Here is a 26,883-nt window from a genome sequence, read left to right on the forward strand (position 1 = left end):
AAAACAGGTTCCAGGAAATGACCTGGCAAATATTGACTGGGCTCCCTCTGATTTCCAAAAGCTGTTTTCTCAGTAAGTAAAAGAAAATGCAGACCTGAAGCCCTGGGCAGACTCTTTGGAACAGTCCTGTAAGTACAGCTTTACTTTGGAAACCTTACATGAATATGTCTGGCTGATGTTATCTTGATTTCTCTTTCTCAGATGAACAGAGTTTGGAAGTCTCCTAAAGTAGGAATGTAGTCCTTCCACATTCTGAAGTGGGAAAATCTCTCACCATGGTCTGTAACTTTTGAAATAGTATCTGAGAGGGTGGGAAACAAAATTAATTCACTTCTTGCAGTTTAGGACTAAGGGCTAAAAAAGAAAAAGAAAGTGTTATGTTTGGAAAAGCAGTATTGCATTAGGTTTTTTCCTAAGACATTCCTTATCAATGAGCATTGAATCAGATGAAATAAAACCTCACCCAAAGAAAGATGAACCTAAAGTTTACCATTAACTAGTTAGGAAAACTGCTATTTTCTGAAGACATTTGAAACTCTTTTCCAGCTTTTTTTTTAAGTCTATTTTTCTTTTTTTCTGGACTGCTAATTTTTGTCAACACTGACACCTTCTTAGCCAGGAAACTTTCTTTTATTAATGCAGATCTGCAAAATTCCACAGGTTATTGTCTTAGATATTGAAAGGTTGAGTAACTCATTCAGGGTCACAAGGCCAGTCTATGCCAGGGTGGGAGATAATCTCAAGTCATTCGGACTCTGAGGCCAGCCTTTATCCACTATAGCATGCTGGCTCTCATTGCTCTTTATTATGATCTATAAACCATGTGATCATGAAACACTGACATCACAAGATTGATGGCTTTAAAAATGTCCAAGCATGAGTCCAACTTCTACATTTTAGAAATAAAGAAACTAAGGAGCAGACAAATAAATTGACTTACCTAAAACCACACTGATAGACAAGTAGCTGAGCCACAATCTCAGATTCTGATTTTTTAGAGACCTCAGATCCCATTCAGCCCAACACATACCTAACCAAAAGTTCTCTTTCCAAACTTCCCAATAACTGGTAATCCAGTCTTCACTTGAAGATCTCCAAGAAGGGACAATCAACTTCCTCCCAAGGTGATGCATTCCGATTCAGAATAGTTCTATTTCTTAGGAAAGTTTTCCTAACATTGAGCCTAAATCTACCCTTTCTACAACTCCTACCTATAACTCCTATTTCTTCCCTCTGGAGCCAAGTGAAACAAGTCTAATCTCCTGTCAATCTTGGAATACTTTATGAACTTGGAGACAGCTGTCACTTTTATCTTTCCTCATTAATGAGTGCCAAAAATTAGAGTTTATTTATGCTTAAATTGTCATTTTAATTCAAACTGGCTAGTAGTCAAACATATAGTCTATGCACACTTTCTTGGTAATATTTTCCTTGCAATCATATATGGCTTTTACTTACAACTTGACATATTTTACAAAAATATTCAAGTAACTATGGACAAATAAGATATATGTATGTATAGGGTAAACTGAAGATAATCTCAAAGAGAAGTCATTGTGATTAAATAGGACTGGGAAAGGCTTCTTGTAGAAGGTGAAACTTTATTTGAGGCTTGAAGGAATCCAGAGAAGCCAGGAGACAGAGATGAGGAAGGAAAGATTTCAAGGCATGAAGGATAGCCAGTGATAATTGGACTTGAGAGATGGAATGTGGTATATGAGAAATCGTAAAGAGGGCAGGATCATTGGATTGTACAGTATGTGTAGAGGGAAGCAAAATGATTGGAAAAGTAGGAAGAGAGCGGGTATTGAAGGTCATTTAAAAGCCAAATGTAGAATTTTATATCTAATTTTAGAGGAAATAAGGAGACACTGGAGTTCATTAAATTAGAGAGGGCCAGGGAGAGTGACATGGTCAGACTTGCAATTTAGAAAGATCAATTTAATAGCTGAGTAGAGGACAGAATAGAGTGGGGAGAGACGAGAAAGGGAAACCAACCAGAAGACTATTGCAATACTATAGGTGTGAGGTGATAAGAGTCTGTACTAGGGTGATGTAATATAGAGGAAAAAAGGGGAAATACAGGAGAAATGCTATAACGGTACAATCAACAATACTTGGCAATCAATTGGATTGGGGGGTAAGAGAGAGTAAGAAGCTGAGGAAGGCATCTAGTTCAGGAGCCTACGTGACTGAAAGAATGGTAGTACCTTTGACAGGCAGTACCTTAACAGGGGAGTTTGGAATAGGGGAGAGTTTTGGGGGAAAGATATTGAGTTGAGTTTTGTAAGCAAGCATATCTCATTTTATTATACTTTACTTTATTGAACTTAACAGATATTTTGGGTTGTTGTTTTGGTTTTTTTTACAAACTGAAGATCTGTGGCAACCTTGCAGCAAGCAAATCTATCTGCACTATTTTTGCAACAGTATGTGCTCACATCATGTCTCTGTGTCACATTTTGGCAATTCTCACAATATTTCAAACTTTTTCTTTATTACTATATTTGTTATGGTAATTTGTCACTAGTAATCTTTGGTATTACTATTGTAATTATTCAGGGTTCCAAGAACTATGCCCACATACGGTAGCAAACTTAATCAAACTTAAGTGTTCTGACTGCTTCACCATAGTTCCCATCCCTCTTTTCTTGGGTTTCCCTATTCCTTGAGATACAATAATATTCAAATTAAGCCAAATAATAACCTTACAATAGTATCTAAGTGTTCAAGTGAAAGGAAAATTCAATCAATGTGGCAAACTTTATTGTTGTCTTACACTAAGAAAATGCCACAGTCATCCAAACCTTTAGCAAGCACCACCCTAATTGGTCAGCAGCCATCAACATCAAAGCAAGATCCTCCACCAGCAAAAAAGATTATGACTCCCTGAAGGTGCAGATGATGATGAACATTTATTTTTATCAATAAAGTATTTTTAAATTAAGGTACGTACATTTTTTTAGACATAATACTATTGCACATTTAATAGATGACAGTATAGTGTAAACCTAACTTTCATATGCATTGAGAAACCAAAAACTTAATGTGACTCACTTTATTATAACATTCACTTTATTGTGATGATCTGGAACCAAACCTTCAAAATCTCTGAGATATGCCTGTATGTTGTGTTTGAGGTATCTATAGAAAATATAGTTTAAGATGTTCAATAAGTAGTTGAAAATGTGAGACTAAAGATCAAGAGAAAAGTTAAGATTAGATAAATATGTCTGAGAATCTTCTTCATAGAGATTGAATCCATGAGGATGGATGAAACCACCAAGAGACAGTATAGATGGAGAAAAAGGCCCAGGACAGAGCCTTAGAAGACAGTCAAAGTTAGTGGGCATGGCCTGAATGAATATCCATCAAAGGAAACTGAGAAGGAGCAGTGTGGAGAGGAAGTTGTTTCTTAATAAAGCTTGGTGCAATCCTAACGGAAACTGTAATTCTGGGCCCAGAGCTTTCTCACAATTTGAAGGTGAAATTCTTTCTAGCTGGTTTTACACAGACACCTGCTGAAAGGGGCCAGACATTAGCTCCACAAAAATGACACGTCCTACCTACCTCTAATGAGAAAGCCATCAAAAAAGAGAAGCTAACTCATCAGAAACTCAAGCAGAAAAGCAAAATTCAAGATAGGTAGCAAATGACTACCATATAGATGTAATATAGCGTTAGAGTTTTTTGAACCAACTCAGAGGTCAATAATACAAGTAATCATTCTCCACAAAAGAGAAGGTGGCACTAGATTATGGAGGACTTTGGACATCAGGCTAAATTTTACTCAATACAGAACCACTACTCTAACCAACAGTACCCGGATGGACATTTCAGTTCTTCACTTAATTTTTTGACTCTTGGTCATCTTCAATAGATACTTCACAGTACATAAAATAGACTGGGAAATCAATAAATTTTGCCTTTGTTTATGCCTTTATTTTCAAGGTTGATGGTCATTTGGTCATACTTTTGGTGACTTAAAATATACTTGCAAAAATAGTTAAATACGTCATTATGGTGAAAACAGAAGGCTTATCACAAATAGCATCTGCTCATTAGTTTATTTCATGAATATTAGAAGTTAATGGGCATTACACATGATACATATATTTATAGATTCTAGCCTGATACTTAGAGGCAGAGATAAATGAATGACAGGATTAGAAGTTCCATATGTCTGAATGAAACCTCCTATATTACAATCTAAGAAGAAAATTCTAGAAGAGAGGTTGATTAGTCAGAGCAGTTAGAAGTGAAATTAAATTCCAAAGACGGCTGCAGGAGCAACCACTGGGATAGCAAGGATGAGTACAGCAGTGCAGTACCCATGGGCTGGTTTTGCGGTAGTGGCTAGGATGGTAGCTACCTCACAGTGGTTGTGGGAAAGAGAGAGAGAAGTCTCTAAACCTTTAATAGTCACTTCATGATGTGAGTTCTGAAACTAGAGTCTGAGCAGTTCAGGCATGGTTCTAGCAGGCAAGCCTCCACTCTATAAAATAGGGAACTTGTTGGAAGGAAGGAGGGAAGAGAGGAGTTTTGTGACTTGAAGGGGCTGACTTTACTGGTATTGGTTGCTCTTTGGGAATCTATAAAAGGATAGTAAAGGCTTAACTTCTTCCCCTGTGTCTCTCTGTCATGAGAACTCTCCACACAATTTTCTTTACTTCTTTAAGCTGTTTCTAGTTCCGATTTCTATCTCCTATAGTCATAGTTAAATAGATATGACCCATAACTGACAGACATGATTCAGAGCTCATCTCTATTTATTATTTATATAGAAAGTGAGAAAAATGGAAGACACTGGTGAATAGCTTGGTATACTCAGGACTGAATAGGACAGAGTTTTGAGCTTCTGATCAAAATGCTAGGATTTTCTTCCCAAGTTAGGAGCTTAACTGATTGAGATGAGAATGTTTTAATTTTTTTATTTTAATAAACAGCAAAAATTAGACAAAGAACATGACTATGTACCCGTAGGCTAATGGAGTAATTGGTTGGCCAGATTGAGGTGACAGACTAAGTATGTCATAGAAGCTTCTGCTCCATAAAGAGAAGGACAGAATACAGATGTAGACCAAGAAAAAGTCACACCTATTGAGATTCTCAGTGAGAGGAGAAAGTTGTAGTCTGGAAAGAACTTAACTAACCCATATTCCTGGCAAGGGTGAGGAATGGGGAAGGGATGATAAAAAAGAGTAAGAATGAGAATTTCTTCCTTTCATTTTTTCTTCCTACACTAAACCTCCAAACTTTGCAGTACTAGTAGTAGTAGCAGCAGTAGTAGTAGTAGTAGTAGTAATGGTGGTGGTGGTTGTGGTGGTGGTGGTGGTGGTAGTAGTAGTAGTAGTAGTAAACATTTATATAACACTTTCTTGTGCACTGTGCTAAAATCTTTGCAATTATTATCTCATTTGATCTTGTAGAAAGCAATACTATATGCTGATTAGATACATATTCATATGCATGTTGTTTTATCATATACAAGATTTCGTATTAACACTGCCAGCATGATTGTCAGCTTACGTCAGGGAAGAAAAACTAGCTCATGGGTGAAATGTAGTGCCTAGTACTAAAAATAATAATCTACAAATGGTTTGATCAAGGGAGAGAATTGTCACCTAGTCAATAAACCAATGAATTAATAAACATTTGTTAAGCATCTACTATGTTCCAGGCACTGTGCTAAGCGCTAAGGATACAAAAAGAATCAAAAGACAGTCTCTGCTCTCAGTTCTAGATGCTATGTCTCTCTTAAAACAGTCAAAAATTGTATTAGCTCTTTCGGTTGACATATCACACTTTTGATCCATATTAACTTTTTGTCCACTAAATTTCTGCTCCCCTATCCAGCAACCCCAGAACTCCTCAACCAATCTGGAAGTCCTCCAGGTATAGGGCCAAGGGACCACCTAGAACTTAGGGTCAGGTCCCAGGATCTACCAAAACCTATAGGGCCATCCTTCAAGACTGCTAGTCAGAAGTTCTGTCTTTGCAGGATCCCAATCACTGGTAAAGAGAGCAGTCATAACTGCATCCATACTTCTAGTCATCTCAGCCTTGGGAAAACGGAAACATTCACTGAGACCCTTTAGGCTTATTCTACCTGAATTGCCCTGTCTTAATCAATTAGCACTCTACTCTGTCCAGTTGCAATGTGGGCACCATCCAGACTCATGTACTTCCCCTTTCCTGGCCACCTTCATATTCCTAGAAAAATTTAGGAAATACCTCATAGTGACAGCCAGATCATGCAAAATCCCAACTGTGTCAGTTCTCTTGAACTTTGCTGAACTTGTCTTACAATAATGTCCTGAGAAAACTGGACTGCCCTCTATCTGGCTGGTCTGATATAGGGGCTACTTATCTAAAAGCCATCTCCATATGGCAATGGCCAAAGCCACTGTTTCTGCACAGAACCTCACCCAATGCTTGGTATGCTGCAACCCACCAGAATTTGGGGGGAGGGTCTTTCACCCCCACAGCTGACTCCTGCACACCTAAAGTCACTAAAGTTTCGAAACCAGATGAGGGGAAAACACCTTTCAGTTTTCAGTCAGCCATTGCCCATGGGCTGTTTCAGCCTAACAGCACAGGGCTCTGTGTGACATTCTTGACAGTACCAGTGGGTATCACAAATTATTCAGGTACTGCCCTCATAGGATGGCTCCAGATGAAGATATGTGCCCCCAATGATTAAACCTGGACTGAGTCAGAAGGCTTCAACACCACAGCAGTCACCTGGATAAATTCAACCCAAGTTGCAGCCCCAGAAGGAATGCAGTGGACATGTGAATCACCAGTTCTCCAGTACCACACCTACAGTCAAATACCTTTCTTGCTTAATTTGATATGCACCCTAACTATCATGGGGTTGGACCTCCTCTTCTACAAGGTTGCCCCAACAATACCCACTAGACTCCCAGGAATTTTACACCATGACCAGAAGGCAATGGTACATATCCTGATTGGTCTAGTGGTCCTTACTGGACTTGTAACCTGAGGAAATGCAGGAGAAAAGGCTCATAGGAAGCTGAAGGATGAACAGATGGCTATTGCAGAACCAAATTAAAGGACCAAATGAAAGATACTGTCAGAGAACTTGACAAATTGGTTGAAGGATAACATACTTTGGGAGCTATAGTGATGGATCATCAGCTGGACTTTGGTTCCTTTTAGCCAGTCAGGGAAGAATCTGTGGTTTCATAAACTCCTGTTGCAGGTGAATTGATCCCTCAGGAAAAATAGCCCTCATCACACACCATATGAGAAACACAAAGAACTGTTGTTGCCTCATCCCAGAGATCAGGAACATCTCTGTGTGCCTATGGCTGTTTTCACTGATCTTTTCTCCTGGATTTTTCTAAGCAACTGGGCAGGATTCTTTGAGGTTTTAGTGATTATTATGCTTGCTATGATCTTGTTTAGGTTATTGCATAAACATGGTAGCATATAGTTGTGGTCAGGGGACTACAAGGTGGATTGTGTTAAATTTGTATCTTGTTCTAGTTTCCCTAACCACCCTCTTCTAATCAGTATGGCAAGTTTATAAGTAATCACTGTTAATATAAAGTAACAGTGGCAAGAAGTAAAAGTGCAAAGGGGAACCTAGAAGTCACATACAGACCATCTGAAAGAACAAAAGTAGCATAATTTGCAAACTATATCATATATTAACCAAAAATCATACCCCAAGACTATGTGCTAAATCAAGGAAAGCCATTAAGGCCTTGCTCTCAGGATCTTTTGGTTCTATATGTAAATCACAGATAAGGAAAGCAAGAAAGGAAGGAAGGAAGGAAGAAAGGAAGGAAGGAAGGAAGGAAGGAAGGAAGGAAGGAAGGAAGGAAGGAAGGAAGGAAGGAAGGAAGGAAGGAAGAAAGAAAGAGAGAAAGAGAGAGAAAGAAAGAAAGAAAGAAAGAAAGAAAGAAAGAAAGAAAGAAAGAAAGAAAGAAAGAAAGAAAGAAAGAAAGAAAGGAGAGTGGGAGGAAGGAAGGAAGGAAGATAGTCTCTGGGTAGCTAGGTGGTATATGGGATAGAACTCCAGACCTAGAGTCAGAAAAACTCAACTTTCTGAGTTCAAATCTGGCCTCAGACATTTAGTAGCTGTGTGACCCTGGTAAAGTCACTTAACCCTGTTTGACTCAGTTTTCTTATCTGTAAAATTACCTGGAGAAGGAAATGGCAAGCCATTTCAGTATCCTAGCCAAGAAAATCTCAAACTCACAAAGAGTTGGACATAATTTAAATGACTAAACAACAACAAGACAGTCTCTGCTTTCAAAAAATTTATATTCTAAGAGGAGAAGACAAACACATAAAAAGAAGCTCAAAACACTAGCACGGCCTACGGGGAAAAAGATGAGGAAACTGCAGCTGAACAGAGCAAAGGTTACAGGGACTCTGACAGGTGCCATGCCTTCATGCTCTCTCCTGATAGGAGAAATAACATGTATATCAGTGCAGTCAATGGCTGCAATAAGAAACAACATATGGTATGTAAGTGCTATTTGAACAGGATGAACAGAAGCTCTGGGAGTTCAGTTAGCTTTGGTTACGGTGAGAGAGCATTTCTGGATAGGGTGATCATGGAGGGTTTTGTGAGGCACGTAGGACTAGAGCTGGGCATGGAAGGAGAAGAAGGCTTTTTTCAGATAGAAGGAGGGGAGGCAGGAGAGCATTTCAAATAAGAAAAGCAGTGTGAGCAAAGCCTCAAGAATGGGGAAACATGCAAGTTATGTTGAGGGGAGTGACTATATGAGTTTAGCAAGATCAAACTAAGATCATACTAAGGAAAATACAGAAACTAAGGATGGAAAGTTGGTTGAGACCTGACTATAGAGAGCCTTACATATTAGAAGTTTGGGTTTCATTGTGGAGGCAAGGAGGAGTCACTGAAAGTTTTAGAAGAAGGTATTACTGACTTGATCACTCTCCATTGTTTTCAGAACCATTGGATATGGAGCCTACTTGTAAGTGGATGCTGGTGGTTGGGATGCTGGCTGTTGTCCACTGTCATCCTCTTTCTGACTGTGATGGAAATAATAAGACAGAGTTCTACTTACAGGATGAAACACACTCAGAAACATCTCTACCATGCCATAAAATATCCACTAGCAATACCATTTTTGCCCTGCGCTTGTACAAGGAATTAACTTTGGCAGCCCCCAGTGAGAACATTTTCTTCTCCCCTGTGAGCATCTCCATGGCTCTGGCCATGTTGTCCCTTGGGACACAAACTACAGTTAGGACTCAGATCCTAGAGGGTTTGGGCTTCAACCTCACAGAGATACCTGAGTCTGAAATCTACAAGAGTTTCCAGCATCTCATCCATAAGCTAAACCTGAACAACAAAAAACATGAACTGAAGGTAGGAAGTTTCATGATCTTGGATAAGCAGCTAAAACCACTTCATGAATGGCATAGTATCAAGGAATTTTATGAAGCCGCACCTTTTGCCATCAACTTCACTAATTTTTTCTCAACCAGGAGACAGATTATCAAATACATAGAGAACCAAGTCTATGGGAAAACTAGAGAATTTCTTCAAGACTTCAATCAGGACACTGTAATGATGCTTGTGAATTCTATATTTTTTAAAGGTGAGTGTTCTTATTTAAATAGATCTCTATTCCATAGAGTCACAGGACCTCAGTTTTGGAAGGATCTGAGAGATCATACAGTGAAACCTCCACTTGATGAATGAATCTGTTTCTATCTCCTTCCAAGTGATGCCCACCTTGGTCTTGTTCCCTATGCATCCCACTACCATCAGGTGAGGCAGGGAAAATAGCTTATATAAAATAGGCAGCTGTGATAATGGAATAGAAAAAGTTCTGTATTTGGAGTTGGGAAAACTGGGTTTGAATCCCATTTCCAACACTGCTTCATGTTTCAGTTATTCATGTACTCTAAAGGAAGCAAAAATTTGGCTCCTTTGATCCAAAATGAATCCAGTCACTTGATGGGAACTTGGAGCCACATCTAAGGTTTTGACCTTTACTCAGTGATTTAAAGACAGTATCTCTTTCAAAACTTGCAAATGTCTTGGGCTCTCTTTAGTTCGCATAGAATAAGGGAGTTCCAGAGTTGCTAAGGACCTCAGAGATTCATCTCAACCAGTTCAACCACAATTGAATAAATCTGAAGAAGAAACCCCCTTCCCTCACTTTTGTGCAGCCCAAGGATTACTTGAGTGAGATGCAGAAATTTTAGTCATTCCCCCATAAGAAACAAACCATAATTACAGGATTTTTTTTAACTCATAGTTTAGAGCTAGAAGGAACTTTAGAAATCACCAAGTACAAGCTTTTCATTGTACAAATGGGGACACTATGACCTGGACCATGGTAGAAAAGGCCTTGGATTTTGAGCCAGGGAGGCCTGGGTTCAAATTCATTCTTTGCTAATTACTGAGTGACTTTTAACTTCTCTGGACTGTAATTTCCTTATCAACAAAATAAGAATATTGGACAAGTTTATCACTAAAGTTTCCAAAGCTAATGATCATTATAATGTTTTTTCGAATTAACTCCTGAAATTAAAGTGGCCAACAATTTGTGAAAGGGAGAATACTGAGAACACTGAGAAGACAGAAAGGGGACAAGTCACAAAGGGCTTTGAAAGCCAAACAAGATTTTATGTTTGATTCTGGAGGTAATAGAAAACCACTAAACAGAGGAGGAGTCCCTTTATGGTCCAATGGGAACTTTAGGAAAATCACTTTGGTAGCTAAGTGGAGGCTGGATTGAAATAAGGGAGAGACCTGAGGTAAGTCAACCAACCAGAAGCTTTTGCAATCGACCAGATATGAGGTGATGAGGGCCTATAGAAGGGTGGCCACTGTGTGAATGGTGATAAAGGGATATATTGAGAGATGTTGTGAAGATGGGAGTTGGATGGAAACCATTCCACCCTACAAAGATCACCTGATCTGGTCACTTTCCTCTTGCAGGGGTCAGAGAGATTCCATTCCATTGGCTACCAGTCTCTTCTCACTTAAAAGGGAACTCACTTTCTGTCAATCATCTCTTCCTGCAAACACAGGACAAAGAGAAGCCATACCTTCCTGATTCCTCTACCTATCTCTGGGCTTGGCCTGCCTGCAAGTATAGGAGACAAATATTATTCCATCAATTCTCATCACTATTTTCGCCTGAGCTGTCTAACATCTTGAGAGGACACTGTCCTGAGGTCAAACTCCTAATGATGCTGATAATCCTTCTGAACACATTCCTCAATAATTAACAAACTTCCACATTGTCATGCATCACCAATTCCATTCTCTGTCTTCCACTGCCTGTGCTCTTATTTTTATCCTCCTCAACACAAAGCCCATGTCTCACTATAAATCTACCCACCCCTTCTACTGTGCTCTCTGAAGCACACACCCAGTAGCTAACGTACTTGTTTCATCTTAAATCTTTTCCCTTCCCAATCCTTTAATCTTCTGGCTGTCCCTGAGACCTAGCTTTGATGACACAGCTTCCCTGGCCACCCTTGCCAACACTGGTAGCACCTTCACTCATTTCTTTGTCTCATTGGTCAAGCAAGGAGAGATCATCTTACTTACCCCAGGCAACCCTTGTTCATGATCACTACTTCCAGGCTCTCTACCTCCTTTACTCAGTAATCTCTCCTCTTGTGAAGTTGACTCAATCCATATGTTCCATTCAATCAAAATTCTGGTAGCTGTTGTCTACTGACCTTCAAATCACCTTGCTTCTTTCCTCAATGAGTTCAGTATCTAGCTCTTTCTCTCCTTTAATCTCACCTTCATACTGTCCATCATGAAGTTGGAGATGTGAGTTCAGAGGTCAGGAGAGAGGTTAGGAGTAGATAAGTAGATTTGAGATAAGGAGATAATTGAATCGATGGATTCAATGGATCACCATGTGATCACCAAGGGGGTTCTCATGGTTAACAGGTATGACTTGGACAAAGATTCAGGAAAGGAGGCTGAGAATGAGTGGTGGGATAAGTTGGAACCAGGAGAGTAATTTCACGAAAAATGAGAGAGAAGAGAGTATCAAGGAGGAGGGTGATTTCAACATACATATTGATGCTCCTTCAAATGTCCTAACTTCATGGTTTCTCAACTTGCTTATTTCTCATGAACTACTCTTACATCCCACCACAACTACACACAAAGATGATCAGAGCCTTGATCTTGGCATCATCCATAAATATTCGACTTCCATGGTGATAAACTCTGAAATTCTTTTATATGATTACAATCTTTTGTCCCTCAACTTCTCTTTCTTACAAGCACAAAACATGTTCTTTGTCTTCATTGTGACCTTCAGTCTTTCAACCCCTCAGTTCTTTCCCAGGCCATCACTTCTGCACTGGCTACACTCTCCTACTTTTCCAGTTGTCCCCTTAGAGAAGCAGTTCAACACTCCACTTCTTCTCTTGAATCTCTTACCCTCTTACCCTATCACCAATTTTGCCCTGCCAACTCTCAGCTCTGGATTTCCCTAACCATCAGCTTCCTTCATTCCTCTTCCAGCTTCCAATCCTATCCTTCATCCCAAACTTCTCTCCCCAAAGGTACCAGTGATTTTTTCCCAATCTAGTGGCCTTTTCCCAATCCTCATTTTTCTGAAATTTTATTCAGCTTTTGGCACTGTCATCCTCCTCCCTGATATTCTTTACTTTCTCATTTTCCATGACTCTACTCCCCTGGTTCTCCTCCAACTTATCTGACCACTCATTCTCAGTCTCCTTTGCTGAATCTTTGTCCAAGTCATACCTGTTAACCATGATTGCCACTCAGTGGTCACTTGGTGATCTCTTAAACTCCCATGATTCAGTTATTACCTCTCTAATGATGATTCTCACATCTACTTATCTACCCCTAACCTCTCTGCTGACCTCCAACCTCACATCTCCAACTGTCTGATGAACATCTCACCCTGGATGTCCCATGAGTACCTAAAAAGTATCTAAGTACCTAAAACTCAACATGTCCAAAACTGAATTCATTGTCTTTTTCCCCAGAACCTTCTCCTGAACTTCCTATTACTGTCAAAGTTATGACCATCCTCTCAGTCACCCAGACTCAACCTAAATATCATCCTTGACTCCTCACTGTCTCTCACTTCTCTCTATGTCTACTCTGTTGTGGAGCCCTGTCCATTATATCATTGTAAAATCTCTTATATATGAACCCTTCTCTCTTCTGACACTGCCACCATGCTGGTGCAGACCTCCTTCACATTACAAATGGAATATTGCAGTAGCTCTCTAATTGGTTCAGTTCATCCTCCACTCAGCTGTCAAAGTGACCTTTCAAAAACACAAGTCTGGCCATATCACTCTACTGCTCAATAAATTTAGGTGACTCCATATCACTCCCAAGATCAAATATAAAATCCTCTGTTGGTATTTAAAGCCCTTCATTAACTGTCCCCTTCCCCTTTTCCAATTTTCTTACACTTTACTCACCCTCAGGTATTTTTTGATCCAGTGACACTAAACTCCTTGCTGTTCTACAAACCAAATATTCCATTTTCCAACCCTTGTCATTTTCTCAGCCTACCATCCATGCATCTTGTAATTTTTCCTATTTTTCTCCCCCCCCTTACAAAAACAAAGATTGAGGAAAAAGAAATGTGGTTAACAATGACAATCTCTATTCATCCCTTTTTAATTAACCCCTCTACAGTTGCTTGTGACTGTTCTCTTCCTAAGTCTACTCTCTCTCTTTCACCCTCTTCCCCTTTCCAATTCCCTGCCTATTTCCCCATTAAGAGGAATAGACTTCTATACCAAACTGTGTGTGTGTGTGTGTGTGTGTGTGTGTGTGTGTGTGCGTGCACATGCGTGCCTGTGTACATTCATTCCTCCTCTATCTGGTGATAAAAGTGAAAGTCATGTAATAGTGACTCCTTCTATGACTTCCTCCATATTTGTACATTCTTTCTCTTTCATCTCATTTACTCATTTAGATTAAATACCCTTTATTCCTCATTTCTTTCCCTATTTTTTTCTCCTTTTCTTTCCTTTCTTACAACTAACAATATATGGTAGGCTTTTATCATCTTTGTCTTATTTCTCTGTGACCCATGAGGACATTATAATTATCAAAATACACTTCCTTTTATCCATATTAGAATATAAGCACTTTATCATCATTTAGTCCCCTTCAATTCCTCAAATACAATTACCTTTCTAAATTTCTCTTGCATTCTCAGATGTCATATTTACATGAATAAAAATTCCTCATTCTATGAAAAATCCATTTTATCCTGTAAAATTATAGTGTAAATTATTCTTGGTCTTAAGTTTTTGTCTTTTGGAAAATCATATTCCAAAATCTCTTCTCCTCCATCTTAATAGCTGACAGGTCTTGTGCAATACCAACTATGTATAGTTCTTTCTTACTTGGATTAATTCTTCCTAACTTCCTCTAGTACTTTTTACTGGATGTGGAAATTCCACATTTGGTCTATAACATTACTGAGAGTTTGCATTTGATAATTTCTTTCAGGAGATATATTATTGAATTATTTCTATTTTGCCTTTGCCTTTTGGTTTTAATAGATCTGGGCAATTTCTTTTGATGATTTCTTGAAATACTGTACCCATTTTTTTGTATGGCCATTGTATTTAGGAACTCTGATGATTCCTAAATTATCTCTCCTCAGTGTTTCCTAAATCAGTTTGTTTTTTTTTTTTACTAATAGGTACTATTGTTCAATCTTTTAATTTTGTTCTAAAATTTCTTGTCCCATGGAGTCATTGAGTTCTGTTTTATTCAGTTTTATGGGATCCGCTTTTTGGTCAGTATTACATTTTCAGTTTCATTCTTCTATGTTTTTTTAGAGCTCTAATTTCATGAATAATTTTCTTTTATATCTTACTTTATTTCTTCCTGCCATTCTTGTAATTTTTGTGGTCAAACTTTTCTTTTCCTCTGAGCTCCTGCTTATAGTTGTTATGAAGTAATTTCCTTCCTCTGAATTTACCTCTTGGACCTCTCTTACCCCATAATCATTGTCTTCAGTGTCTTCTTCTTATGAGTAAACATTATTCATAATTTCAAGTTCCATTGGATTGGGATTTTATATCCCATCAGTCCCCTCTGGTACTGTTAGGGAAGTCTATTTTGTTCCTATTCCCTCTGTGGTCTGGATGTAACTGTTAGTTACACTACTAATTTGGATGGTGGCTGGTATCAGGTCCCACCTTTTGCCTCAATCCTTGGCTTCTGTCAGGGTTTCCTATAAGTTGAGGTCTCTTTTGGTCTCTTTCTCCTCTTTTCATGATCCTCAATCCAGAGATATTTCTGTATCTTATCATAGCACTGGTGGGTCCCAGTTTGATATTGGAGATCATGTTGATCTCAGTCTTCTATACAATTCTTCTGATACTGGTACCCAAACGTTGACTTGGTCCTGTTGCCTGAAGTAGCTCCTGAGGTTTCCACAGTTGAGTCCTGTCTTACTTCCCCATGGTTTATACAGAATCAGCAGCTAGTTCAGACACATGATTGTTGGAAATGACACTGGCTGGTGACACTACTGTTCTAGTCACTGGTTGGGTCCATGTGCATTTGTATAATTCATGAGGGCTCCTCTCCTGCCCTTTTTCCACTGGCTTTTAGTCAGGTTGCTGGTGCTTGTGCTGGCTTTTCTGCCCAACCTTCCATGAGCATTTGTCATTTCTATGCTTGTTGAACTAGTACTGGTTTCTCTAGTCCAACCTTCTTATGACCCTCCATGCTATTCTGACTCTTTTTGAGAATTGTTCTTTTGAATGGAGGCATTCACTTCTGAGTCTTTTTGGATTTCTCTATCTTTGGTCTTTCTGGGGCCATTGTATGATATTTGCTGGAATTTCTGTAGAAAACTTGGACTTCATAATTACCCTTCATGTTGTCATTTTAAGCAAAAGTCCCATTTCTTAATCTTTTATTCTTATCTGAACTGAGTTCCTACTCATCTCTGAATTTTTTTGAAGAAATGACTTTATCATTTTTCCTTTTATTGAATGTCCAGATATTTTCATTGATGCTTTATGACTATCAACCAATCCTTTGGGGGAAAGGGGACATATCACATTCCTAAATTTTACTTTAATTTCTTTTAAACAAGTAGTAATTCTTTGATATTCTGATTCATTGTGCTTGCAAAGTTAAAGGTGTGTTGGTGTGTTTTTTATTACTTTTTGCCTGCAAAATATATTCCTTCTTGTCATAATGTTGAAGTTTTTCTATGATGTTTCTTTTTGAATTAAACTTGTTAGTGATCTATTTACTTCTAATATTTCTGAACAATATCTTTTTGTGGGTTATTGAAATATGTTATTCAGCTTTCCTTCTCAAAAAAAATTCTGGAAGGCATAGACCATGTCTTCACAACTTCATTTCAAGCTTGATTTTGAATAACTCAGGTTTCTCTGGGCACGCCTAGTTTACCTACCATGGAGGCCTCTGGGTCCCCTACCACACACGGGTGTAGCCTCCTTTGATTAGTTGTCTATATCTTTAAAACTGGCAAGACTAAGCCAATGTCTCTCTTTTGACTGCTCTTCTTTTAGTCATCCTTATTTGCTATGTGTAGAGGGTAAAGATTCCAGTTTACCCACAGGGTAGGTTCCATGAACTTAACCAAAAGGAGGATTCCCTTCCCTGCTTCCTCTTTTACTCCAATTCGAAGAAATGGACCTGTGGATGCTTGTTTCCATTCTGTATTGTTTGTCCTACTTAGTTTTAGGTGCTGGAGGTGATCTTCATGGGATCCAGGACTTTCAGTCATGGCAACCTTGAAGCCTGTCTTCTCAAGGTACCTAGGACTAAACTTAAAGGAGTATTTTGGATTTAAAACTGGGAATGGGCTCTTTAGGAACTGAACTAAGTTATGAATCTAATCCCTTCCCCTTCCCTGAGACTGAGATAGTGCAAAGAGGTACAGGAGGATTAGATTTCCAATGTGTTAGGAAAGTTTGCATATTTGTTATTATGCCTTTTCAAGTAAATATTTCTATGTAAAAGCTCATTTACCAGTGGTGAAATAGAACTGTATTGCAAGGGACCTTATACTTGGGGAATACCATTAATGGAGACTGAAACAATTTTCAGAAAGCCTAGATACTCTTTGATACCCTTAGAGTACCAGAAATTCCCACAGAACGAGTAAAATCTAACCTGCTTGACTGTCTAAGCAATGGAGACCACCACACCAGTGTTACATGTGGGGGCCCGAGTCTAGTCTTAGTTCTAAGTCCAAACCTCCATCTCAGCTCCCAAGCACCCTGGTTTCTCAGGGCTTCCATTATGGGCTTACTGGCTGTACCATTCGGCCTGCAATCCTGGCTTCAAGGTCACTGTGGCTCAAAATCCCAACTCCTATCAGGTCCTAGCACTTGAAACTAAGGACAAACAACACAGAATAGAAATAAACACACTTCAGGCCCATTTTTTAGATTCTCCTCCTACCTATTCAGTTCATGACAACCATTTTGTGGTTGAACTGGAACCTTCACCTTTTGGCCACAACAAATAGGAGTGGTCAAAAAGAGAGTAGTTGAAAGAGTTATTAATTCAGTTCCACCAGTTTTAAAGACACAAGCCACCAATCAAAGGAGGCTACCCACACACACCTGGTAGGGGACCCAGAAGTCTCTATGTCAGGCAAGCTAGATATGTTCCAAAAGCCCCTCAAAGGCGCCTCCATATTAAATGAAATGCACATCCTGAGATAAACTAAGGCTACACTTATTTCATAGCATTCTCATGTTCTTAACTGTTTCATTATCTTTCAATTTTGTTTAATTAATTTTCCATCTACATCTACCATTTTGTTCTCCCATTCTATCTGTATCTGTTTCAGAGAATCTACTTTTATGGATAGTGTCTGTCTTTTATTCTAAATTCTCTACCTTTTTGTTAGACTTCTTCCTTAAGAGCCTCTTTTACAACTTCACTTAGCTCTTTATTCCAGGTATTCTGGAGGTTTCTTGAGTTATTCCTGTGCCATTTCCAGGTGTTTTGTAGAGCCAGGTATAATATCTTCACCTTCCTCAAGTAATATTGTCTAACTTTCCTTTGTGGTAAAATATTTGAGAAGTCTTTTAGAAAATTTTGTTCATTTCTCTTTCTGTTTGAGCTCTCTCATTTTACAGTGAAGTGCACTGAAACTCACCAAGGTTAGAAGACATGACTAAGGTCTCAAAGGTAGTAAGTAGTGGAGCCAAGGTTTGTACTCTGACCTCCTCTAACTATAGAGAGGATGAAAAGAAAACAATGATGAATCCCTGAATGTCAGCTAACAAGTTATCTTTGAATGTGGCAGCTTGAGTTTTACTCACTTCTGGTTTCCTTATTTCTGTGTCATAAGCCAAATGGATGCACCCTTTCAAACACTACTGGATTAAGAAGCACCTGAGTTCTTCTGCGAATAAGAAGATCACTGGGCCCTCTATGATGCACCAAAAGGCACCACACCGGTTTTTATATGATAAGGAGCTAGCCTGCATTGTTCTCCAAATGGAATACATTGAGGATGTCCTCATCCTTCTCATTCTACCTGATGAAGGGAAAATGAGACAAGTAGAAGATTCTCTGAAGCCAGAGACCCTGAAAAAATGGAACAAATTACTAATGCCCAGGTAACTGGGGTATCTGGATTTCTAAGGGCCTATTAAGTTATCTTAGCTGGTAGCTACTGATACAGGGCATGTGAGGAAGAATGATATCTCTTGTTTCCCTATTGATTCCAACTTTCCCCAATTACACAAGTCTATTGGAAAGGGAAATAGCAGCTCTGTTTTGTTCTTGTTCAGTCATATCTGACTCTTTGTGACCCTGTGGACTATATTCTCCATGGGGTTTTCTTGGCAAAGATATTGGAATGGTTTGTCATTTCCTCCTCCAGTGGATTAAGGCAAACTTAACCTAGGTTAAGTGACTTGCCCAGGGTCACACAGTTAATAAGTGTCTAAGCCCTGATTTGAATTCAGGCCTTTCTGACTCTAGGCCCAGCACTCTATCCACTGAGTCATCCATCTGCAGCTCTCTTTTTGCCAGTCATTTCGACAAAGAAAAACTATCTCTGCTAAATCACTTTCATAGACAGATACCCAACCACCACATAGTTCCCTTTGTTTAATTACACTTTCTGAAAGTATGAATTAAAAGACTGAAACTATGCAGAACACAATATTCTTTTTAAAAATACAGATAAGATAAATACTCTCACCTATTCCCTGCTTTCTGTCTGCCTGGGGACTGGAGATATAACTCCTTCATTTTTCCCTTTCAATATTATGCAAAAACTGGCCAGGTCAACATTTTCTCTGCTACTTAACTCCTCTCCTCTCAGCATAGCACCTACAGTTCACAGAACTACAGAATTTTAGAGTGGGGAATGACCTCAGAGATCTAGTGTTTTATAGAGCTCTTGGAGGTTTGCAAAGTAGTTTCCCATATGTTATCTTGTGTGATCCCTCCAAGAGCCCTGTGAAGTAGCTGATACTATTATCCTCACTTTACAGAGGAAAAAACTGGATCTTGGAGTTTTGGTGACTTGCCCATATCTGGAATAGGATTTGAACATGTCTCCCTGATGCCAAATCCAACATTCAATCTACTACACCACCTCAGTGCCTCAGGAAAGAAATTTTACAAATCATTTTTTTCCCCTGGACAAATATGTGAAGTATGACCTTTGAGTCCCCAGATGGAGATGAAATTACCCCAGAAAGGCAAGACAGGCAGCTGCCTCAAGTAGGACATGGCAGGGCATAGGGGTACAAAGAGAGGTATGATTAACATACCTTTAAACATAAAAATGGATTTTGCTGTGGCCAGAAAACTCTTACTCTACGGTACTTAGGTACTTATGGTACTTATTTTTAAATGTTAAATCTCAAATATTCCAGTGAAGACTTGGATCCCTTAGTGGACAACGACACATAAAGAGAACCATTTTTCTGTGGATCGTAAAATCCTTACCTGCAGCCTATCCTCAGCTTTTTTCTGCCTTTTTTTCCCTAGGTGGGGCCCTTCCCCGCAGCAAAGGCATTGCTTTCACATACATACTATAATGAGACAATGAAGTAAGGTTTTGTGGAGGAAAGAGATAAAGAAAATATCCCTGTTGATTTCTCCTAAGCATCCATTCTAGGCAGCTAGGTGGTACAATGGATAGAACTCTTGAGTCCAGGGTCAGGAAGGTCTGAGTTCAGATTTTACCTCAGACACTTACTAGCTGTGTAACCCTGGGCAAGCAACTTAATCTCTGTTTGCCTCCATTTCTTCAACTGTAAAATTGGGTTAATAATACCACCTAATTTACAGAGTTGTTGTAAGGATCAAATGAGATAATATTTGTGAAAAGTGCTCTTGGCACAGTGCCTGACACCTAATAGAAATCATATAAATAAATGCTTATTACCTTCCCTTACCTCCTCCTATTCTATAGGCTCAGTTATAGGATTCTGAGGAAAGCTTGTTATTTCAAGAAGTGCTATGTAAGTTACAGAGGTGCCTAGCTAGTTAATCCCTTTTGACTGGACCCCACCCTCAAGTAGGTGGCACCCCTCTTTCCCAGCTTCACTAAAAGTGTCACTTTCAAAAATCATCTCCCTTAGTTCAAGAGGGAAAGGAGGAAAGGAGAGAGGAAATGGGGAAGAAAGGGAAGAACTATGGGAATGATATGATTAATCAAACAGGATTTGTTTCTTCTTTCTCCTTTTTACCTATGAAGTCTACTAAATCTACACTTGCCAAAGTTTTCCATTTCTGGGGCATATAGCCTGGAAGAAATACTTCCCAAAATGGGTTTTTCCAGTATATTCACTCCGGAAGTCAATCTATCCAACGTTACTGAACAAGCACACCCGGCAATCTCAAAGGTAAAGTGATAAATGTGTATAGTTTCTTCTTTCCTTAGTCTTTCAATTGAAAGACTAGCTTTCATCTATCAGATTCCCCTACTTGGAATCTGTGACCTCATACCATAGCCACAGCGGTTCCCTCCATCTTTGTTCTTCTCAATGGCACTAAATAAAACACTACCTACACAATCAGCACTATAGGATGACTTGAAAACTCCATCACAAAAGTGACTTTTGCTCCTTGACTTCTTTCTTCTTGTGGGATCCCAAAACCACCTACCTGCTTTTGTTGTAATATCCTAGAGGAGACCAGCAGGAATTTCTAATCTTCACTTTGAATTTGGCATTTAGATACCAAAGTCCTTATTCCAGTTATTTTCTGCCCACATGGCCTTAGGAAAGTCACTTCTGTTCTCTGGGCCTCAGTTTCTCCAACTGTAAAATAAAGGGATAAGATCTTTAAGGTCTCGTTCATCTCTAAATCCAATAACTTATGTCCTTAAGTCAGCTCTTCTTTAGAGACCAGTTCTTTTATTCATAGAATCATATTCCTTTCGAGTGGGAAGTAGCCCTAAAAACCAAGATAATTCAACATCTTCATTTTACAGGTGAGTAAAGTGAAGTTAAGAACATTTTCCCAATTCACATTGCTATTAAGTGTCAGAACTGAGATTTGGTCCCATAACTTCTAACTCCCAGTCTAGTCCTCTTTCCACCAGGCCAAGATTCCTCATTTAGTTATGTTTTATTTCTTCTAGAAAGACTGAGTAGCCTGTAGCAAATAAAATTTAAAATGTAGTTCAATAATTCAGTTGAGCCTACATTTGAGCATCTTTTATTTTACTTTTAAATTCATTTTGTCTTATTTTCAGTTCCAAATTCTCCCTCTACCCTTTTTCCCTCCCTTACTCATTGAGAAGACAAGAAAAATAAAACCCATTACAAATACGTATAGACATATAAAGAATCTATGAAATCAAAATGGTCCTTTCTAGGGCCAAGCGAACAGATAGCTTCCAATTTACCCTCTAAAAACTGCCTTGAGAAATTATCTTGTCAGAGACATTGGATTTCAATTTTAATCAAGTTAAACTTTTTTTAGTGAAAGAGATCTTTGAGGTCATTTAGTCCAACTCCCTAATTATAGAGATGAAAAAATTAAAGTTTTCACATAGAAATGAGGTGACTTGCCCAAAGTAATCCAGCTAGTGTCAGAGGTAAGGTTTAAACCTAAAGCCCAGACCAGGAATGGGGAACTTGTAGCCTTAAGGCCACATGTGGTCCTTTAGGTCCTCAAGTACAATCCTTTGACTGAATCTAAACTTCACAGAATAAATCTCCTTGATAAAAGGATTTGTTCTGTAAAACTTGAACTTACTCAAAAAGCTACACCAAGGACTTAGGTCACATGTGGCCTCAAGGCTACAGGTCCCCCATCCCTGGCCCAGACCATTTTCCATTCCATCCTGCCTGGTTCAGGGCTATTAACCCTAAACTATGCTGTCTCAAGAATCCGTCTTTGAACATTGAGCTTAAGACAGAATTCTCGAGGTATATTACTTGAAGTTACTAAAGAATTATATACCTGGGGAAAATCTCAAATGTTATCTAATACAAATGCTATCCCAAAACATGAATCCTGATTACAATATCCTCAAACCAACGATTTCTGAGAGCTCTGCTCAGAAACCTCCTAGATCAAGGAACACTGAGTAAATGGCAGGGCTCCTGTATCAACTTATATCTAGCTCTGCTTATATGTAAGAGACCCATGCCAGCTTAGCTACTTTATGACAAGTGACCCTTTCCCATAGAACAAAGCAAATGTTACAGTATAGCAGAGGATAGGAAGGCAGACACTACAGATAATTCTCAATTGAACCAGACCCGAAATCTGGTCCTCTTCCTTTATGAATTTTAAAGCTGAGAAGGAACTTTGATGATCATCTAGTACAACCTTCTCACTTTAAAGGTAAGGAGACTAAGGCTCATTGGTTAAATGACTTACCCAAGGACACACTTCCTAAGAAGTATATGACAGAGTTAGACTTCATAACCAGGTCCTCTAACTCTAAGTATAATCTTTCTCCTATAACATCCTGCTTCAAGGATAGGGAAAAACAAAATCAGATTTCCCTGCTATCTTTCAAAAAAAATAGCCAGGCTGTCCCTACAATAATTTAAAAAAAGATGTCAACATCACTCTAATAATGTCTACAGACTTTAAGTATCCATTTCTTTCCTTGTCTTATATCCATAATGAAGTACATGCCCTACTGAGATAATCAAGATATTGTGTCTATCTGAGGTCCGACTAATTCTTCTGACACTGCTTTTATTACTTCTAAACTACTATTTCCCTGAAGTCCAAGGCAATCTAAACCTTGTAGGACCACTGGCAAAGTACTATGGACACAATAGGCCCTTAATGAATGCTTGTTCTTATCACTATCCTAATTTTTGTAGGACAATGGAACGTAAAGACAATTGGACTGAAAGATAGAAAACTTCTAAGTCCAAGTCTTGGTTAGAGCCTTGGTTTTCTCATCTATAAAATGAGAAAATTGGACTAAAAAAATTCCAAAGAATATTCTAGCTCTCAGTCCTCTTATCATTTTAGTCCTCCTATCATGACTTCATATCATTCCACAGGCCAAGGATTTAATGTTTTCTCCTATGTCTCATCTCCTCCAACCTGCAGTTGCTGCATCAAGTTGCGGTGGACATGAATGAGAAAGGCACCAAGGCTGCAGCCACCTCCGCCTTTCTATCCCAGCCTGAGACCCTGAGCCAAGCATCTCCATTGACTGTTCATTTTGACAGGCCCTTCCTACTGCTGATTTGGGAAGTATCTGCCCAGAGTTTGCTTTTCCTTGGAAAAATTGTAACCCCAACTGCAAGTTAACTATGGTAAGAGATAGGGGAATGGGAGCCATTTTCAGAAAAGTCACTGGGTTTTTTTTTCAATCTCTGGTTTTCCTACATAAAGTAGACAGGAGTGAAATGTCTCAATAGTGGATGATGCCAACAACAGTAATAATAAAAATTATTTGAATGTTTCATGGACATAAAGTATATCTTCTTGTGGTCTGATTACTGTAGAGCTTGCTTGTGCCCCTTTCTCTACCACATCCTAGAACTACTCACTTTATAATTTCTAATTCATTCATTCATCCATGCTCCTAAAACAGAGCCTGACTTGTAGTAGGAGATAAATAAATTCTTATTGATTGATCAGCCACTATTATGAGATATCTTAAAGACCACCTAGTCACAGATTCATGGAATTTGAGAGTTGGAAGGGACCTCCATAATCACCTATTCTAAAGCATGCCCAAAAAGGAATGTACACTAAACTATCATCCTGCTTCTGCTTGAAGCTCTCCTATCAACTACCTCTCTAGACAGGCCACTTCACTTTTGATTAGCTCTCATTGTTAGGAAGACTTTTCTGACACCAAGTCTAAATCTTCCTCTTTGTAATTTCCATCCATTGTTTCTGATTCTGCCCTATGGGACCAAACAAAAGAAATGTAATCTTTCCTCTACATGACAGTCATTCAAATACTTGGAGACAGCTCTCATATCCTCCCTCCTAGTTTTCTCTTTTACAGACTATACACTCCCAGGTCTTTCAATGCAGCAAGTCAGCTAATCAAAAAGCATTTATTAATCTCCTACTGTATGCCAGCATTGTGCTAAGCACTGGAGATACAAAGTAAGGTAAAATAAATTTCCTGTTCTTGATGAGTTTACATGCAAAGAACTAAGTACAAGCAAGATAGATTGGAGATAATCAAGAGAGGGAAGGCATTAACATTAAGGAGGATCAGGAAAGGCTTCATGTACAAGGTGCAGATTTTAACTGGGACTGGAAGGAAGCCAGGGAATCCAAGAAGCAGAAATGAGGAAGGAGAGAATTCCAGGAATGGAGATGGGGTGGTGGAGTACCATGGCAGCTCACAAAAATGCATGCAGTTGGGAGATGTACTATCTTCTTCAGAGAACAGTAAGGAGGCTAATGTCATTGGATTGCAGAATCAAGTGTAAGAAAACTAGAAAAGTGAGGGAGAACAGATGACAAGTTGTGAAGGTTTTCAATGTCAAACAGAGGCTTTTATATTTGAACCTAGGGGTGAAGTTTGTTTAATGGGGGGAAGGTAAGGAACATAATCAGATGTGGTTTTGCGGAAGATCAATTCGATAGCTAAGTAGAGGATAGACCAGAATAGGAAGAAACCTGATGCATAGAGATCGACCAGCAGACTATTGTTATAGTCAAACATGAGGTGATGAGGGCTTGCATTAGTGTGATGGCAGTGTCAAAGGAGAGAAAGGAAGCATATGGGAAAGATGTTTTGAATGCAAAATTGACAGGACTGGGCAAACAATCCAAAAAAGACAACAGAAAAGATTGGTAGCTTTCGGGGGGACACAGGGGAGCGCTTAAGAAAGATGAGAATATGGAAGTTGGCAGTGGTTAACAGAATAAGATTCAATACTGACAGCTAGGGGTTAGAGTCCCTGGGATGGGGAGGTTATGACCAGCTGGGAATTTGTTAATCATTGAGGAATAGGTTCAAATAGGTTATGTCAATAGACTCAAGGCCCTCCACAAGCCTGGTTGCTCTCTTCTGGACACTTTCCAGTTTGTCAATGTCCTTCTTTAACTGTGGTGGCCAGAACTCAACACAATACTCTAGTCAGTATAGAGCACAATGGGACTATAACCTATTCCTGGAAGTGAAGACAGCTAGGTGGCACGGGAGATAGAGTGCCAGGAAGACTCATCCTCCTAAATTCAAATCTGACCTCAGACCCTTGCTACTCATGTGACCCTGGGCATGTAATTTAACCTGTTTGATTGCGTTTCCTCAGTCTATAAAATGAGTTGGAGAAGGAAATAGCAAACCACTTGATTTTCTTTGCTAAGAAAATCCCAAATGGAGTCATGAAGAGTTGGACACAACTGAAAAATGACTGAAAAACAACAACATTTCCTGGAAACTATGCCCAACTTAATGAAGCCCAAGGTCAAATTAGTTGTGTTGGCAACCACATCATACTTCTGACTCATTGAGTTTGCAGTCCACTAACACTTTCATGTATTTTCCAGAATAGCCATTATATGCTTTCCATTAATATTTGTGAAATCGTTTATTTAGACACCAACTTTATTTTTATCTCTGCAGAATTTCATCGTATTAAATTAAGCTCAATGTTCTATCTTCTCAAGATGCTTTTTGTGAGCAGAGATTATTTTTATGTTTCTTTGCATTCAGGGTGCTTAGGCCATACCTGGCCCTTGGTAGGCACTTTATAAATGTGTCTTAATTAATTTGTAGATTGATTAGGATCCTGACTCTGCTATCCACTATGTTAAATCTCCCTCCTATATTTGTGGCATCTATAAATATTATGAGTATAGCACTTATACCTTTCTTCAACTCAATAATTAAAATGTTAAACAACACAAAGTTCAGCACACATTCCTGGTTCTAGCTCCCTCTTTTACAGATAAGGAAGCTCAGACTCATAAAGGTTAAGTGATTTGTCTATGGTCATACAGGTGGCAGAAGTGGCAGAAGCCAGATTACTTGGGAGAACCCAAATACTCTAATTCCAAATACAACACTTTGCAAAATGCAAAGCTACCTTATCTATCTACTCAATGCAGAGAGATCTCCAATGAAGTCTTTCTCCTTTGCTTTCCTCATAGCATGGAAGGGGATCCTGGAATCTTGGAAATGGTGCCAACTGGAATGCAATATTTTAACCCAGCTGAGAAGATCAAAAGTATAATCCAGTTATTGACTGTCTATAAGGACCAATCAATCTATCAAAAATATTTATTGTTTCTACTACCTCCAGGAACTGTGTTTAGCAATGGGAACAGAAATACAGATGTAGAAACAACTCTTACACTCAAAGATAATTGCATCATATCAGGGAATAAAACACATACATATTTAAGTATATACCAAATAAATGTGAAGAGAACAAGTACAAAATAAATTGTTGTTTAGCCACATTTGA

At 38.9% G+C, this 26,883-nt stretch overlaps 1 protein-coding gene across 1 annotated transcript; it reads left to right on the plus strand.

Annotated features, from left to right (window-relative positions):
• LOC140518313 (serpin A11-like) lies at positions 1-26,883 on the plus strand. The gene is made up of 6 exons (XM_072630335.1): positions 1-128; positions 8,952-9,605; positions 18,348-18,618; positions 20,718-20,865; positions 23,549-23,757; positions 26,567-26,883. Exons 2-5 carry the CDS (start codon positions 8,963-8,965, stop codon positions 23,750-23,752), a joined length of 1,266 nt encoding a protein of 421 aa, XP_072486436.1. The 5' UTR covers positions 1-128; positions 8,952-8,962; the 3' UTR covers positions 23,753-23,757; positions 26,567-26,883.

The sequence above is a fragment of the Notamacropus eugenii genome, chromosome 1 (assembly GCF_028372415.1).
Source record: "Notamacropus eugenii isolate mMacEug1 chromosome 1, mMacEug1.pri_v2, whole genome shotgun sequence".
Taxonomy (NCBI): domain Eukaryota; kingdom Metazoa; phylum Chordata; class Mammalia; order Diprotodontia; family Macropodidae; genus Notamacropus; species Notamacropus eugenii.